This window comes from Aspergillus versicolor, assembly GCF_001890125.1.
Source record: "Aspergillus versicolor CBS 583.65 unplaced genomic scaffold ASPVEscaffold_3, whole genome shotgun sequence".
NCBI lineage: Eukaryota > Fungi > Ascomycota > Eurotiomycetes > Eurotiales > Aspergillaceae > Aspergillus > Aspergillus versicolor.
The window spans coordinates 1,871,468-1,886,539 of NW_024467526.1; the positions used below are offsets into that span (position 1 = coordinate 1,871,468).

Sequence of the window (15,072 nt, forward strand, 5' to 3'; positions counted from 1 at the left end):
ATATCAGGCGGCGTTGTGGGAATTATACCAAAACAAATTATACCTATCTATATTACATTTATCTTCCAAAAAAAAAAAATCCATAATACACATCCTTCTATATATACAACCCAACCAATCCACATATGCAGAGTAGATCAATCACCTCCACCTCCCCTTCGGCGGCTGATACCAACTCCAAATATTCATCCCAACCTTCTCGCCCTCCTCCACCGGAAACGCCGCATGCCACGTCTCCGGCCACCCACTCCCATCAGGCCTCAAATTCTCCCAGAACACGGCATTGCCCTTAATCGGCCGAAACGTGATCCCCCCTTCCTTTTTCGCCGTCTCATCCTCACAATCCAAAAACTCACACCACTTCGGATCCCTCGGCTTGCGCAGCCGCGGGAAATTCGTTCCCCCGCCTTTACACCCAGCGGCAAGGTACACCATAAACGTGCTTATTCTGTCTCCGCCGCGCCCGCGCGCCGTGCCAGCCCAGTCGTAGTGGTGCACGTAGTGGCCTGTTACGTTGTATCGTTGCGCCCACATGCGCTCGATGTAGAGGTGTGGTTTCCAGCCCTGGAATGCGCGCGCGCGGTGCTCGATGCACCGGACTATGTTGTCGCGGGGGAGGAGGGCGCGATCGGAGAGACGCTTCGTCGCGTCGGTTCTGGGGGAGTTTGCGTCTTCTGAGGAGGAGTAGAGGGTTGAGGGGGTATAATTGGGGACACTGTATATTAACATGGTTAGTTAGGGCTCGCTCACCTGTGTTCTAGTATAGGTAGACCAAAGGAAGGAATGATTGGTTGGGTATCTGTATTAAGGAGGCAGGGGAGGTTTGTGGCGCATACCTAATATTCACCAAATGATCCGCCTCGTCTCCCGAGAGGAAGTTCTCGATGTATATAACAAGTGGAGCCTGGGAGAGGATATGGACGCGGTAGGCATTGGAGCCAGCATCGCAAGTAAACGGCGTCCCATCGTCGAGACTCAGTATGTCGTGGTTCAGATTGAGCGAGGTGTCCTCGTCGACATCGTCCTCGTCATCATACGAGCCATAGTAAGTTTCATCGGCCGGAAAGAGCTGGCGCAGGATCGGCGAGATGACGAGGAAGTATAGCGGGATAAGATAGAAGAGGGAGGAGAGGCTGAAGTTTAGCATAATTCTCCGGGGCGCCGGCGGCTCCGGTAGTTTTCTCGGTATGGTATCGTTACACGGTGTGTATACAGGGCGGCGCCATATGATTGGAGTTGCAGGTCTGAGCGTGCCTGCCTGGCAGCCTGAAGCATCAGATAAGGGTCAGGTGATTCCGCTATCGCTGGTTCTCACCGCCGGAGATAGGATATGCTGCCTGAATATTACGGTGTCGATCTTATCGCCTTATCCATCCAAACTCCGCGTCGCCGACCGCGCAATTTTCCCATCCACGCGCATGTTCGGGCGTGCCTGATTTTCTTTTCAAAGAGCTCGCGATATCTGAATTCGAGTTTCCTGGAAATTTTACCGCTTTTCTTCCGTCGTTTAAACGCCTTCCAAACTTGCGAGACGGGTCTCATTTAAGCCGCTCGCCGGGCGCGGAGTGATATTCAGCCAGGTTCGCATATAACACTGAACGCCCCCCTTTTCGCCATCAGCCGTGAGGGTGAGGGATTGGAGTTTGGTGTTAAGCTTCTATTTTCGGATTTCATAGTTCGGATCGACTTTGATCATTGTGGTCAATGTCACTCTCCTAAAATCCATCCCTACGCCGCCAGATAATGCGCTTTGCGCATGTGACCAACCAGACATCCAACACTTGATACTCTAAAGGCATACACATATTACATCCTTCTGTTATTGGTCGCAAACTTGATATTTACTATATTGCTTTAGATAGCAGTCAGATCTGGCATCATCAAGGAGGAGGGCGCTGCGAGTTGGATGATCGCAAGACCACGTTGCGATGGCTGCGGATACCACGACGACGCCCAATGGCACGGCCGGCAAGGCGAAAAAACTGAACCCTTACGAAACCGATCTGGATCTGATACCAGAAGATGACCCGTTCCGGCTGCGAAGCCCACACTACGGCCGTTATCACCCGCGGGCTGACGACTTTCAACCCCTTTATAAAGACTGGTTCCAGCATGACTCCAAAGCGACAGAGTACTGGGAAGAGACCGTGAAATCGCTATGGACGCCAGAAAACTCATTACATGTGCAGGGTGCAAGACAGGCGTATGCTGCGGGCAGCATAATTATCCGGGTCGACGAGGAAGAAGTGACTGGTTCGGCGGCCGAGAAGTTTAAGTGCTTGAATGCGAATGAGCTGAATGCCGCAAAAAAGGGAGAGGATATACTGAGAGAACTGGGTGTCGCAGTGCCGAGGGTTTACTTCTACGGGACGATATCCGGGAGGAATGTGACAGTGGAGTCTAGACTCCCAGGTGTTTCGCTGGATGTGGCGTGGAGGCATCTTTCTGAGGAGCAGATTGAGCTTATGAAGCAGCAGTGCCGCATTGTGTCGGAGCGCCTTAGCAACGGTGATACTGGTCCGACGCAACCATCCTACGTCTGCAATGATATGAATTTGCACCCACCGTCTGAGGCTGAGCGGGCTATACTTTTTGATGATAACGGAGTGCACGGAGGCTGCTCCCTAATACACAACAATATGCTCCTATGTAATATTGTTGTAGACAATCATCGGATTGTGGGATTGACCGGCTGGCGAAGCTGCGGATACTTTGGCCTCGGAAGAGCAGACAGGGTGCATCGGCAGATCAGAGTCCCGCGTCTCATCTCAGAAGCTGAATCCGGAATCGAAGTACAGAATGCTCAGACCTGGGCCGACCTCTACGATGGTCTTCAGGGAACTACACCAGTTGAGCCCACAGTCCCAGCACAACCCGTCAAAGTCGAACCCTCCGGCACGAATCTAGACAAGGTGCCTTTAGATACTGATGCGGATGTCAAACCTGGCGTTACTCATCTAGACGGCACAGACACACCAGAGGAACACCCAACGCCGAAGAAAATCGCGAGCCTCAAAAACCAAGGCAATTCGCGAGCATCGTCATCTGACCGGTCTTCCCCAGCGAATTCCACAAAAGCCCCTGCTAAAAGAGCCGCTCCTGGGACTAAGAAGGGAATTGGCAAAAAGACCACAGCTAAGAAGCGCAAGATCGACGATCAGGACAACGACAGTATTGATGGTCGCCGTTCCCAGACTCCGTCGTCTACACGTACAAGCAAGACGCCTGGAGGGAAGAAGCAGAGCTCAGCATCGCTGGCAAACTCACCAGCACCCGAGCCCAAGCCCAAGCCCAGGAATAAACCGGGCAGAAAGCCAAAACCGAAGCCAGCAAAACAGGAACAGGAACAGGAAGAAGAGGAGGGAGAGGAAGAAGAAGAAGATACTTCTAGTGATGAGCTCTTCTGTATCTGTCGGAAGCCTGACAATCACACTTGGATGATCGGCTGCGATGGCGGCTGTGAGGACTGGTTCCATGGGAAATGCGTGAATATGCACTCGCGAGACGCCGACCTTATCGAGCGATACATCTGTCAGTTTTGCAACTTAATTTATTCGATGTTCTTAATTATACTAACTATGATTAGGTCCAAACTGCAAGGAAAACGGTAAAGGATGGACCACCTGGAAACCCATGTGTCGACTACCCGAGTGCCGTAAACCAGCGCGTTTCACCGGGAAAAACCTCAGCAAGTACTGCTCCGACGAGCACGGGCTGGAATTCATGCGTCAAAAGGCCGGGCTCAACATTTCCACGCAGCCTGGTAACCAGAAACCAAAATCCATCCTTAAAGCGGCTCTTGAAAGAACCAGTACCCCACGAGATGACGATAGCTCCTACGATGGATCCCACTATGAAGACGAACAAGATAACAGCATGGAGGACCTCGGAAGTAGAGGCGGAGTCCTCACCCTGGGCGATCTAACGGCAGTGATAATGGGCGTCGAATCCGCAGAAGAGTTCCGCAAGCTCGGAGCCCACATCATCTCGCCTCCAACATCACCACCTCCAGAAGAAACAAAAATCAAGAATGACGATACAGAAATGAAGAACGGAGAGATCGATGCAGAAACGAAACCACAACCCAGCAAGAAGCTTGGTCTAGACGTTGGCGTCGACGGCCTGACATACTCCGCTGACGAGGCCGAGAAAATCGAAAAACTGCGCCAGCAGCGTGCCGATTTATTCCATCGCAGGGGCATGCTCGCAGCGCGGAATACGTTCCTCTCGCTTGTCCGCCAGAGGTCAAAAAGCATCCTCGAGATTTTGAAGAAGAAAGACCCCAAGGGCGGGTGGAAGGATATCTGTGGGTTTGATACGCGACTTTCCTGGTCCGATGAGGAGTTCGATGAATGGAGGCTCTCGGAGGCCGGGAAGAGGGCTTTGGAAGAGGGAACTCCTGAAGCCATGGCTTCGAGTTACCCAAACAATGTCGATGCCGACGGCGATGCGGCCATGAATGGAGACAAGGCCGAGGATGAGATGGAGAGTGTTACGCGGGGCGTCTGTTTGAAGAAGCGATGCGAACGACATAAGCAGTGGATCAAGATCCAGCAGGGAGACAGTGCCTTTGAGGAAAAGACTCTGGAGGAAGATCTTGTTGCATGCGAGAAGGAGGCCCAGAGTGTTGTGGAACGCGCTGTTCTCAGGATGTGGGCTGAGAATGGCTGCTAGGCATGTATATCTTTTTATTCCCGTCGGCACCTCTAGCGCCTGCTTTGAGTCGACGGGTGCCTTACTTGCTTGATACCCTTGAAAAGGAAGGAATTGCATCTTGGAGTTAAGTTAGTCTGTTTGATTGGTGACACAGCTTGCATAATTGGCGTATACTGACGGGTGTGGGTGGCCTGGTGATCGGAAAATGGTACTTCAAAAAGCTCCAGATAGATATATGATTGACATCGTGTAAGATAGTGATAGTGAGAGATTCTTTCTGCCATGTAACGAACCTGGCCTTAAATCAACATACTTGATTCATTCGTCATTTATTCTTTCTGCTCCAAACACACCACCTCCCAAGCCCACCCCCCACCCGGTCCTTAATAACCTCTACAACTGGAACCCTTCGCGTAGTCGACACCAGGAGATGCGTATCAATCCCCTGATCCAGCGTTCTCATCAGCAGACTGGGAAAGAGCGGACCATCAGTTACAGAGAACATCGACTGGATGCCGTCATCTCGAGTTTCGTAGTCTCTCTGGTTCTGGTTCTGGTTCTGGTTCTGATTCTGCACAACGGAACCATCATCACGGACTGCAGGCCCAACACCGCTCGTATTCACAAGAAGAACGGACAGATTTGGGGAGTGCATACGCGATAACTGCGCTATTATCCGCAGCGCACTACTCAGGACAGCGGCGCCGCGGACGGCATTTGACGCGCGTACAACTGCTTCGGTGAGGGTGTCGAGACCAGCAATAACAAGTGTCTGTTGGGTCTGCTGCTGCTGCTGCTGCTGCTGCTGCTGCTGCTGCTCGTCTTGGTGTTCTCGGAGGGAGTGCAATATATCAGCGACTTCATTAATAGCCTGCACGGCGGCCGCAAAGTCGAAGACTGGGAAGAGCTGGACTGAGTCGAGGAGGGAGATTGCGTCCTTGCGGGGGAGAGAAGGGTGAAAGGATTGCAGTGAGGAGAGGAGTTTGGTGGGCGAGAAGATGGTGCTGCTTGGGGGGTGGATTATGAATGTTCTGCTTTGCGGTATTGATGGTGGTTTTGGTTGGCGAAGCCATTTCGTGAGGAGATGGCGGGGGAGCTGGGAGGTGTCAGTACGATAACATAGTAGGCCGATACACTGGGAAAACATACCTCGCCGACAAATTCATCGTCATTCCCATCTGGGGATCTGCCTCGTAATCTGGAGAAGCCGATTACTGTCCCTGGGCGGAAGATGTCATCCCGGGAGGAATGGAGGCCATTCTCAATGTCGAATTCTAGGTTCCATTTATTTGAAGGGTCTTGGTCTAGCCTCTCTTGATTTGAGACGGAGGCTGCCTCTGGGCGTATGTTGGAGGATTCCTGCAATAGAGTATGAGCCAGAATGGGTTCTGCTGGCTCCGCTCTGTATGTTGTGGGCATTCCGCCAGAAGGGACGCGTGTGTTGTCAGAAGGGTGCTTTATGCGTTGGAAGATCGGAAGCAATCCAAGTTAAATTAACGAGATTAATGATGAAAATTGGCGTATAGTTTATTTGTACAGATTCCGTTTCTTATACTAAGAGAAGTGGGTGGAAAGTATTGGTCTTCGACTGAAGATTAGTCCCCATGTTGCGGCCTGGTTTATGAGGCAGCAATGATTGCCTGTCAACACTATTCACCAGAACATCACTACGCATTCGAGTAGCAGAGTAAATTAAAAGCGACCAGTATATAAAGTGGCTCAAATGATGCGTATGTATTTACGAAGTGAATGGTTTTATATAGCAGTATCATCTACAACGGCGGTTGAGTCTCCGTCCGCATTGGCCATATCAGCCGGCCTTTTTGTCCAGGTGCCATGGCCATCATGCGTCCATGGACCGTCACACAGGATATCCCCCAGTATCACGTCGATCTCGGCCCGGACCGGCTCCATTTCGTAATCACACGCGATAAATTTTGAGAGATAGCTCTTTATTCCCAGGCTCCTGACAGCATGTGCAATCAATGAGTATCCTGTGGCAAGTTCCATCCAGGGATCGCTCGGGTCCATGGAGCCTCGCTGCTCGATTTCAGTCACTCTGTTATTGTACGACGGGCCAAGTTGTATCGTCAAAGACCGGAGGTTTGTCATGAATTCCACAGCATCCAACACCAGCTGGACGTGATTGTAGAATGGAAAGACCGCCACGTATGTAAAGGACGTTAGGTTTGCTAGCGAGGATGATAGGTGCGGCCGCTCGGACAAGGAATGCGTGGACGCCCACGGGCTCCAACGATGGAATATGGAAGGAATCTGGTACAGAAAATACTCATAATGGTTGTATGCTTTAAGAGATGATGATTCGTTGAACTGCATGGACGACCACGGGAGACAGTCCAGAAGGCCACAATCTTCATCCGAAACAAAAGTAGGCTTGCAGCTTCCCCAGTCGCATTCTAGCTGTACAACCTGAAGGGGTATTTCGAAAGCCCAGCCATGTTCCTGGGGTATTTGCATTTCGAACATCCGTCCAATGACCGAGGGTGGCGCGATTACTGTGATACGTCGTGGGACAAGGGAGCACAAAAAGCGTCGCCACCAGGGCGTACCAGAGCTCTCGCAGTCCTCCAAAGCATCGCTTGCGTTTACCACAACTGATGTGACATAGCGGTCCAGTTCCGATTTGGATATGAATGAGAGATATTCATTTGCGTCTTTTAGTTCGAAGCAACAATGGGAGAAGAGCCGAGGGCGAACAAGATTGTAGAGGCGGAGGCATGTGAGCGAAAGATGCTTCAAATCTCGGGTTTTCGACCATGTTATACGTGTGTTTGGAGGCTCGTGTAGCCCATTCGAGGAAGGGGGATCGGAGGAGAGGAGGTAGGCGATTTCGTCGAGCAGCTCGTTTGGTAGCGACTCAATCGGCGACGGGATTGACGCCATTACTGAGGTCTATCAAAGTCTGTAGACAAAATTCGTGGCATAATGATGGAAGCCCACGCATGGGAGTTTGAAACCGACGTTATGCAAGAATTGGCGATAGGATGGAGCAGTTGTATTACTGATTGTGTTGAACGAAGAGAAAGAGCCGAAGAGGAGCTCGAGACCATCACTGATCAGCTGGACCCACTTCTCCACAAAGACCAGATTATAAGCCAGCCCTGGCGTGAATGCCTAAAGCATACAACAGAACGAAACCACCCTCTTTTTTCTCATAGGCACAGGTCCAAATCTAGCTACAAAGTATCTGCTATAACTAGCGTTACCTAGAGTATACGTTAGAGAAACCTAAATCTACCTTAGTGGTAGTTACCAAAGACGCCTCCGCTATCACCGTTAATGTTGCCGGAGGTTCGGTAGATTTAAAAAAAAAAGCTCGGTATAGAAGAGACATCGCTTCAAAGGGACTCGAATATTGTACGATCAAAGGTTCGCCAGAAAGGGTTGTGAGTTCAGCCATCCATACTTCCTAGGTAGTGAATATGATCTTCCAGGTTGAAAGAAGAAACAAGATTCATGACTCACAACAATGAGCGCCCCGGCCCGAAGAATGTAATATTGTCTTACATTAGATTAGGTACGCATTTATTTTAAGGGTTTATTAGTATCCCATGGATTATCTCCATAATCTCCTCTTTAAAGATCTTAACATCACTACTTTTGAATATTTAGAAATTGTCGACAGTGATTGGTTGTTGCCCCACCGTCCCCACTCCCCGGAAGCAACTGTCCACGTGACCTGAAGCACAACTTGACTCTTGGCAGCAACGATTTCTCCGCCAACTTCAATAGACAGCAGTCTCATTTTCCAGCTTTCCAGCGTACTTTGGCATCATGGGTTCCGTGGTCTTGCCGCACTTGCGCACAGCGTGGCACGTTGACCAGGCCATTCTCTCGGAGGAGGACCGTCTAGTGGTGAGTATGCTTGATACATTTTTGAACAACAACTACTAACTGTGGTTATACAGGTTATCAGATTTGGCCGTGACCATGATGTCGACTGTAAGTTTGCATCTCCGTTTTTTATTTGTGGCAGTGCTAACTTTCATCCAGGCATGCGTCAGGATGAAGTCTTATTCAAGCTCGCCGAGCGTGTGAAGCGTAAGTGTACTGTTTCTGCCTGAAGATTGACGCTGCAACGTAGTCCCGCTTGATTTGTCAGGATACTGATTATTTACAGAGTTTGCTGTGATCTACCTCTGCGACATCGACGAGGTGCCAGAGTTCAACACCATGTACGAACTCTTTGATCCAATGACGATCATGTTCTTCTTCCGAAACAAGCATATCATGTGCGATTTCGGTACCGGTAACAACAACAAGTTGAACTGGGTTCTTGAAGACAAGCAGGAGGTGATCGACATTATGGAGACTATTTACAAGGGCGCCAGGAAAGGGCGTGGTCTTGTTGTTAGTCCGAAGGGTGAGTCTACTTCTATCTTTTATGAAATGGACGATTGCTAATGGTTGTTTAGACTACTCCACGAGATACCGGTATTGATTGGACTTTTATTATTGGGTATCTGTTTAAGGCGAGTCGACTGTTTAGAAGAGACCTGGGTATGACTCTTCATACCGTGGTTATTTATCATTTAATGAATTATGATACTTATGGACGTGAGCTTTTCAAACAAAATAATTTCGTAAATATCCTCGAACTTCTCTACTATAATATAGTCTCCCGTGAATACAACCCTACACGTCGTATAAGGCATACTTTGGCTAGCCTGCCATGTATCCGCCTCAGGCACACGACGGCCCCACAAACATCTCGATCTTCTTGACGTAAGTTTCAATCAACACCGCCGCACGCCATCAATACCCAAGATACCCCAACTTCCCAGCACAGAAAATCAGCAGAAGGAAACATGATCGACCGTGCGATTTTCGAAAGTCTCCAGGCCAAGATTGACGAGGAGGCCGCCGTCAGAGATGTATGTCTCCAGCTCCCAACCAAGCTAGGTTGACAGTGCATTGTTTCAATTGATACCAATACCACATTTACAGGAGCTCCGCGACATCGTGCAAAATCTCTCGAGAAAAGGTTCTCTCATCCAGCCTATAGAACAAGTAGTTCATTGATGGATGGGCAAAGCTGACTCGAGAACCAACGACTAGGCCGATCCACGCAAGCTACGCTTTCGCGAGCTCACTCTACCCCAGCTGCACAGTGTATGTCACTTTTTATCTCACTCTGGATAAATTTCAACACCGGGGTGAAAGCTGACGAAGCCCAGTGCAACCCGTCCTAGAAGATGTAACCAAAGAGATCCTCGCGCAGAAAGAGGAAGTCCTACGCCTCAAGAGCGTAGCTGACAAGCACCCATTCTACAAGTATAACGGTGTTTGGTCGCGCGATCTGCAAAACCTTGTCAGTGCCATTCTCGATCCTAAACTGAGATGTTCCGTTTGTAGTGAACTGGACTAACAGACTGTTGTGACAGGTCGCCTCCATTGAGCTATGCGCCTGGCTCGGCGGGTTCCCGGAGTATAAGAGCTCCGAGACAGCTTCCTTCCTGACTATGGAAGAGGTCGGCAAGTTTCTCGAGAGTATGTCACTTCATGATTTACACCAGGAGATAGCTACTAACTGAGGCGGCATCTTAGTCCCCGTGAACCTGAAAGAAGAGGACGCATTCCATCTTACACTGGAAGAGTACCTCCTTGCGCTGATTTCCATGATTGAAGAGCTGGTTTGTTCTTTCTGGCTCCGTTCTAGAACAATGCTAACGTAATACTCCAGGCCCGCCTTGCTGTCAACTCTGTTACGCTGGGCGACTACGGCCGACCTACTGTTATTGGCAACTTCATTAAGGAGCTGTTTAACGGGTTCCAGCTGCTGAATTTGAAGAATGATACGCTGAGGAAGCGGAGTGATGCGATCAAGTATAGTGTGAGTTTCCTCCCTATCAGGTTTTAGTTGACTGGTCTGACACTCGTGTAGGTCAAGAAGGTGGAGGATGTGGTTTACGATCTATCGCTGCGGAATCTGATCCCCCAGGGCCAGAAAGCGTAATCTGATTCATTGAACAGATGATGGGCTTGGGAGTATTATGAAAATGATGTCACGACCGAAGACAACCCGAAGACAACCAAAGACAAACGGGTGGTACATAGAGTATCAATGAAGTAACCGCAAGTCAAAAGCAGCGACAAGTTGCATTGGGTACATCAACAAAAAGACACATATTAAGATTTGGTATCATAACCGTGAAAACAAAAACCGAAAGCCATGCTGGCCGTTATAATCAAGACAACTTCGCAGTCTCTCCCTCCTTAGCACCCGCAACAGAAGCCAGCGTGCCCTCCTTCTTCGCCTTCTCAATCTCCTTCAAAATCGTATCCTCCAGCCCCTCAGGCTTGGTCGTGCTAGCCCACCGGCCAACAACCTTCCCATCAGCCGAAACCAAGAACTTCTCAAAGTTCCACTTAATCCTCTTCAGCCCCAAAAGCCCAGCCTGGCTCTCCTTCAACCAAGTCCAAAGCGGCGACGCGTTGTCGCCGTTCACATCCGTCTTGCCCAAGACAGGGAACGTAACGCCGTAGTTAACCTGGCAGAATTCCTGGATCTGGTCGTCCGAGCCGGGATCCTGGCCGCCGAATTGGTTGCAGGGGAATCCGATGATGAGGAAATCATCTGGGTGCTTGCCCTTGACGGATTGGTAGAGGTTTTCGAGACCTTTGAATTGGGGCGTGAAGCCGCATTTCGAGGCCGTGTTTACGACGAGGATGACCTTGCCTTTGAGGTCGGTGAGGGGGTAGGCCTTGCCCTTTTCTGTAGAGCGGATGAGTTAGTAATGGTATTATTTATCGCGAGAGGGATGGGGCAAATGCGTACTGTCGACAGGCTCAAAGTCATAGAAAGTAGTCGCGGAAGACATGGTGCTGAATGTAGCTGTCGTGCTAGGTGTGGAGTGAAGGGGTGGTAGAGTCGAGGTTTGGAGAAAAGGTCGTCGCTGCGAGGGGTAAAAAGCGCGCGGGCGAACAGATGAAACTGTGGCAGGGGCGGGAGAAGTCGTCGCCTTTTGTATTCCTATGATGACTCCGCGGGAAGGTCGAGTCCTGGACTTGAGTAATCTAGGAATGTGTGACACGCCACAGGGATTATGAGCAGAAGAGAGAAACATGGATGGATGCATAAATCGCCAATGATGTTCCCGCCCGCTTAGTAGTTTAGGAAGCACCGCCGAGGTTCGCGGACGGAGCCAGAAGAATGGGGCAGCCGCTGAGGGGCACGCGGACTCGGATGCACTCCCAGCCGAGCGGTTCAATGGGCAACGGTCGCGGCTTTTGTCAGCAGGTTCTTCGAGACCGTTAGGGGTCTGGGTTGTGACAGATTCCAGAATGTGATTTGGAAGCTTTCTTTAGTAACCAGCTAACTAGTTATGACTTCATTGCAGGATTAGATAAGACCTCATGCTTTGGTTCCTGGGCAGTTTGATTGGATGGATTTATTCAGTTTCGGACGCCTGTTGCGGGTCTGCACATGGCAGTGCACATCTGACGTTGTCTGTCTCCGGGATTTCCTAGCTATAATTCCAAATACTTTGACGATCCGTTGCATTCCGGCTTCCGGATGCTGGAGAGGATCCAATCTGGAAACTCCTCCGCTATTTGAAACTATATGGCCTGCTTGGCATAGGAGGAGGATGGATGAAAGTAATCAGTATACTAATTTCTTCTATTGAATTTTTAAGCAGTCGCGTGAATGCCGACGTAAACCAGGTACCTCAGGTAGGATCTAACTCTAATCCTGGGCACTGCTAAATGCCAACCGGCGCGTCACTGGACCAGTATTGTCGCAAGCCCTTCAGCTTTATGAGCGACAAGGACCTCCACGTTAGAGGTCGACACACTTGGCCGCAGGGCCTGATGTTGAACCTGAATCCAGTATTCAGCTTCCATGTGGTGTCTCACTCTAGGAGCCGCGCACGTATCACCCATTGCATCCAACATATTCGCGCCTCGGTGCCGTTTGTCTGCCGCGGTTCATAGTCGAATGTGGGATGGAATGGTTCCCAGCCAGAATACCAGCGCAAAGCCGAATTCGTTATACCTGGTACTAAGTTCAGGCCCAAATGGCTCATGCAATTGACGTATCCAAGCTCTGTGTCTTCCCTTCCAATTTGTTCTTCATCACAAGGCAGACGGGTCGCTTATTCATTGCTTTCCTTTAGAACATCCACATCCAACTCCTCCATAACCCCAAGAACCACACCGAGACTCTCCATGAACCCGTTGACGGCGACTCTCAGCATACGGTTCGTAGTAGCCTTGTAGGTGGTTTCAAGCACAGTCTTCGCCTCATCACCATCCTTGCCCTGGTCTTCGGAGTTGGGACTCTTCAACGCGAAAGTCCGTCTGACGTGTGGGGAGAGTTCGGCATCGACTTCGAGAGTGCGTAGAGCGGAGGAGGCGAGTCGGTTGCTAGGGAGAGGGAGGGAGATTGTGCTGTTTGACTGTTAGCTTTGGAGGGAGGGGTGTTTTTGACTTATTGACTTACAGGGTGCAGGGGAACTCAGTGGTTGAGGATTGTGCGGCGGCCATATTCGGTGTAGAAAGTAGGAGACTGGTACGGCGGTTGATCTAGAAATTAGAGATCCGGGGCGTCTGTTCTTGCGCGCAGAAATTGTTTGCTTGGAAGTTGGAATCTTGAGATGAAGCTCGGCGGGGTGGTGATGAGTCAGCAGTGATAGCAGTGTTTCCTCTAGGTTGTGTATCTGACTTCTCGACCTTACTATTTATAAAGTTGTGTTTGAGATATAATTGGAGCACTGAAGGGTGATTACCGTATGAGTCTGTTCCTCGATTGATTCCCTTACTGGTTTTGCTGAGCGATGCCACAAGCACTGATATAAATAATACTTGACACCCCACCTCCCTTTAAGTGTCTTGGAATGGTACGAACAGCTCAAATTGCACGAGATCCAAACGCCGAGCCTAGACGGTGGATTAAACGAGAATACGTCGACCATGAAGGCAACACCGTCATCCTGGGAAAGGTAGTCAGCTACGCAAGACAGTTCTATAGTCCAGAGGAGGGCGAGGCTTACCGGCTTCAAGTATACAGCACGACTCCGATCCAGCCCGAGGAGCTCAACCAGCTGTATAAATATTTCTGCTTTGACCTCGCTTGGCTTCCGTTTCTGGAGATTTATTCATACAACCCACCAGATGGACTGGCTTGCGTGGAGCATCAGCGTCGTGAAGTTGCCCATCGGAAGCGTCTTCATGCCGAACAGCGCGCTGGTGAATATGACGAGTCTCTCCCCCCTTTGATTCCAACCATGCGGGCTGGCTTTCAAGACGGATTCATGTCCGGATTCTGTTTCCTCCTCACGTCCAAGAGCTATCTCTGGGGTCTATTCCCAAACAATGACCACGGCACGGGGCCCTGGCAGATTAGCTTCGACCGGAATCTTCCATCCGCAGTAAAGGAGTTGGACCTGGTTAGACGCCTTGACAAACCAGCGAGCGAGCTTGAAACTTTTGCCGAGTGGGGGATTGCAGTCAATCCTGAAATTCGCGATATCAATGTGGATATTACAACAGACCAGAGTGTAATACACTCCGATATGAAAGAGCGCTTGAGAGGAATCTATTCAACATACGCTTATGGGGAAATTGATTATGGACTCCATGAACCGCCTCCGCCTGCACCGTCCGATGAGACCCCAACTGCACAGTATATCCAGGAGGTTTTGGAGCAGCAAACGGGAGACGACGTCCAGTCGGACTCACTTCGTCTTATAACTAGAACTGAAGACAATACTGTCACAGTCACGAACAACCCTGATGGGGAAAGCGACCTTCAATACGTGATCTACGTCAAGTTCCTCGCCCACATCGAGGGGGGAAAGACCGCCCTTCTAGAGACCACTGCGCGCACATTCACCGCCGGCATCATCTCCTGCCTCGCTGCCTCCAAAACAGTTTATTTTGAGTTCCGAATCCCTGGACCTTCTTTATCTTCCCTCATATCCGCTGCACCCGACGGATTCGACGTCGGTGCTTTGCATGAATATGATGGCTCGATAACACGGGTACAACCTCTAATTGGCCGGGAGCTTTATACCCGACCGCTACGTCCTCACTTCTTTACAGTGGTTCTTGATAAGCCTGCCATCATTCAAGAACCTAGCTTGCTGTTCTACACTCTCTGGTCTGACCCTTTGCAATACCTTGAGCCTGAATCTACCGATAGCGTTATTGAAATTGGGCGGAGTGCTGGCATTCGAGAAGCTGCAAGACGGCTTGCAATGCTTGCAGTGGAGGAGAAACTCACGGATAGTCCAAGGAAGCTCACGAAGGAAGAGCATAGGGGAATATTATCTCTGTCGGCGGAGGAGTACGAGCACAAGATGAAGCCCTACTATGACTACCTGGAGAAGAAAGCGATGTCCGCAGTAAATAATTAAATATTTAAGGGATCCATGATCAAAGAAGACTTTAATA

General features: G+C 50.1%; 8 protein-coding genes across 8 annotated transcripts; 4 read left to right on the forward strand and 4 right to left on the reverse strand.

Moving 5' to 3' along the window:
* Positions 1 to 141: 141 nt before the first annotated feature.
* ASPVEDRAFT_27009 (oxidoreductase, 2OG-Fe(II) oxygenase family) lies at positions 142 to 1,147 on the reverse strand (the record flags this gene model as incomplete). The annotated part of the gene is made up of 2 exons (XM_040809970.1): positions 142 to 715; positions 837 to 1,147. The coding sequence occupies 2 exons, from the start codon at positions 1,145 to 1,147 to the stop codon at positions 142 to 144; spliced, it is 885 nt and encodes a 294-aa protein (XP_040666025.1).
* A 781-nt stretch (positions 1,148 to 1,928) lies between these two features.
* Positions 1,929 to 4,674, forward strand: ASPVEDRAFT_27010 (putative PHD transcription factor; the record flags this gene model as incomplete). The annotated part of the gene is made up of 2 exons (XM_040809971.1): positions 1,929 to 3,531; positions 3,587 to 4,674. The coding sequence occupies 2 exons, from the start codon at positions 1,929 to 1,931 to the stop codon at positions 4,672 to 4,674; spliced, it is 2,691 nt and encodes an 896-aa protein (XP_040666026.1).
* A 307-nt stretch (positions 4,675 to 4,981) lies between these two features.
* Positions 4,982 to 7,560, reverse strand: ASPVEDRAFT_51492 (uncharacterized protein; the record flags this gene model as incomplete). The annotated part of the gene is made up of 3 exons (XM_040814484.1): positions 4,982 to 5,752; positions 5,806 to 6,111; positions 6,433 to 7,560. 3 exons carry the CDS (start codon positions 7,558 to 7,560, stop codon positions 4,982 to 4,984), a joined length of 2,205 nt encoding a protein of 734 aa, XP_040666027.1.
* Positions 7,561 to 8,410: 850 nt separating this feature from the next.
* On the forward strand, positions 8,411 to 9,154 carry ASPVEDRAFT_39699 (DIM1 family thioredoxin-like protein). Its single transcript, XM_040811984.1, has 5 exons — positions 8,411 to 8,532; positions 8,586 to 8,619; positions 8,671 to 8,718; positions 8,798 to 9,040; positions 9,093 to 9,154. The coding sequence occupies exons 1-5, from the start codon at positions 8,452 to 8,454 to the stop codon at positions 9,116 to 9,118; spliced, it is 432 nt and encodes a 143-aa protein (XP_040666028.1). The 5' UTR covers positions 8,411 to 8,451; the 3' UTR covers positions 9,119 to 9,154.
* A 97-nt stretch (positions 9,155 to 9,251) lies between these two features.
* On the forward strand, positions 9,252 to 11,027 carry ASPVEDRAFT_557997 (translin). The gene is made up of 8 exons (XM_040815118.1): positions 9,252 to 9,551; positions 9,625 to 9,661; positions 9,736 to 9,789; positions 9,855 to 9,988; positions 10,062 to 10,167; positions 10,225 to 10,310; positions 10,361 to 10,510; positions 10,562 to 11,027. Exons 1-8 carry the CDS (start codon positions 9,486 to 9,488, stop codon positions 10,631 to 10,633), a joined length of 705 nt encoding a protein of 234 aa, XP_040666029.1. The 5' UTR covers positions 9,252 to 9,485; the 3' UTR covers positions 10,634 to 11,027.
* Positions 10,562 to 12,078, reverse strand: ASPVEDRAFT_39701 (glutathione peroxidase). Its single transcript, XM_040811985.1, has 2 exons — positions 11,456 to 12,078; positions 10,562 to 11,392 (listed from the first exon to the last, which is right to left on the reverse strand). The coding sequence occupies exons 1-2, from the start codon at positions 11,742 to 11,744 to the stop codon at positions 10,866 to 10,868; spliced, it is 816 nt and encodes a 271-aa protein (XP_040666030.1). The 5' UTR covers positions 11,745 to 12,078; the 3' UTR covers positions 10,562 to 10,865.
* A 695-nt stretch (positions 12,079 to 12,773) lies between these two features.
* ASPVEDRAFT_81846 (CTAG/PCC1 family protein) lies at positions 12,774 to 13,164 on the reverse strand (the record flags this gene model as incomplete). Its single annotated transcript, XM_040817096.1, has 2 exons — positions 12,774 to 13,068; positions 13,121 to 13,164. The coding sequence occupies 2 exons, from the start codon at positions 13,162 to 13,164 to the stop codon at positions 12,774 to 12,776; spliced, it is 339 nt and encodes a 112-aa protein (XP_040666031.1).
* Positions 13,165 to 13,514: 350 nt separating this feature from the next.
* On the forward strand, positions 13,515 to 15,070 carry ASPVEDRAFT_70519 (uncharacterized protein; the record flags this gene model as incomplete). Its single annotated transcript, XM_040816076.1, has 1 exon — positions 13,515 to 15,070. One exon carries the CDS (start codon positions 13,515 to 13,517, stop codon positions 15,033 to 15,035), a length of 1,521 nt encoding a protein of 506 aa, XP_040666032.1. The 3' UTR covers positions 15,036 to 15,070.
* Positions 15,071 to 15,072: the final 2 nt, after the last annotated feature.

Bases quoted from the DNA above. Each gene is read 5' to 3' on its own strand.
- ASPVEDRAFT_39699 (XM_040811984.1), top strand. From the start codon at position 8,452: ATGGGTTCCGTGGTCTTGCCGCACTTGCGCACAGCGTGGCACGTTGAC. The intron at 8,719-8,797 runs GTAAGTGTACTG...GATTATTTACAG, and splicing joins GCTCGCCGAGCGTGTGAAGC to AGTTTGCTGTGATCTACCTC. The intron at 9,041-9,092 runs GTGAGTCTACTT...ATGGTTGTTTAG, and splicing joins TCTTGTTGTTAGTCCGAAGG to ACTACTCCACGAGATACCGG.
- ASPVEDRAFT_557997 (XM_040815118.1), top strand. From the start codon at position 9,486: ATGATCGACCGTGCGATTTTCGAAAGTCTCCAGGCCAAGATTGACGAG. The intron at 9,552-9,624 runs GTATGTCTCCAG...CCACATTTACAG, and splicing joins AGGAGGCCGCCGTCAGAGAT to GAGCTCCGCGACATCGTGCA. The intron at 10,311-10,360 runs GTTTGTTCTTTC...GTAATACTCCAG, and splicing joins TTTCCATGATTGAAGAGCTG to GCCCGCCTTGCTGTCAACTC.
- ASPVEDRAFT_39701 (XM_040811985.1), bottom strand. From the start codon at position 11,744: ATGTTTCTCTCTTCTGCTCATAATCCCTGTGGCGTGTCACACATTCCT. The intron at 11,393-11,455 runs GTACGCATTTGC...TCCGCTCTACAG, and splicing joins TGACTTTGAGCCTGTCGACA to AAAAGGGCAAGGCCTACCCC.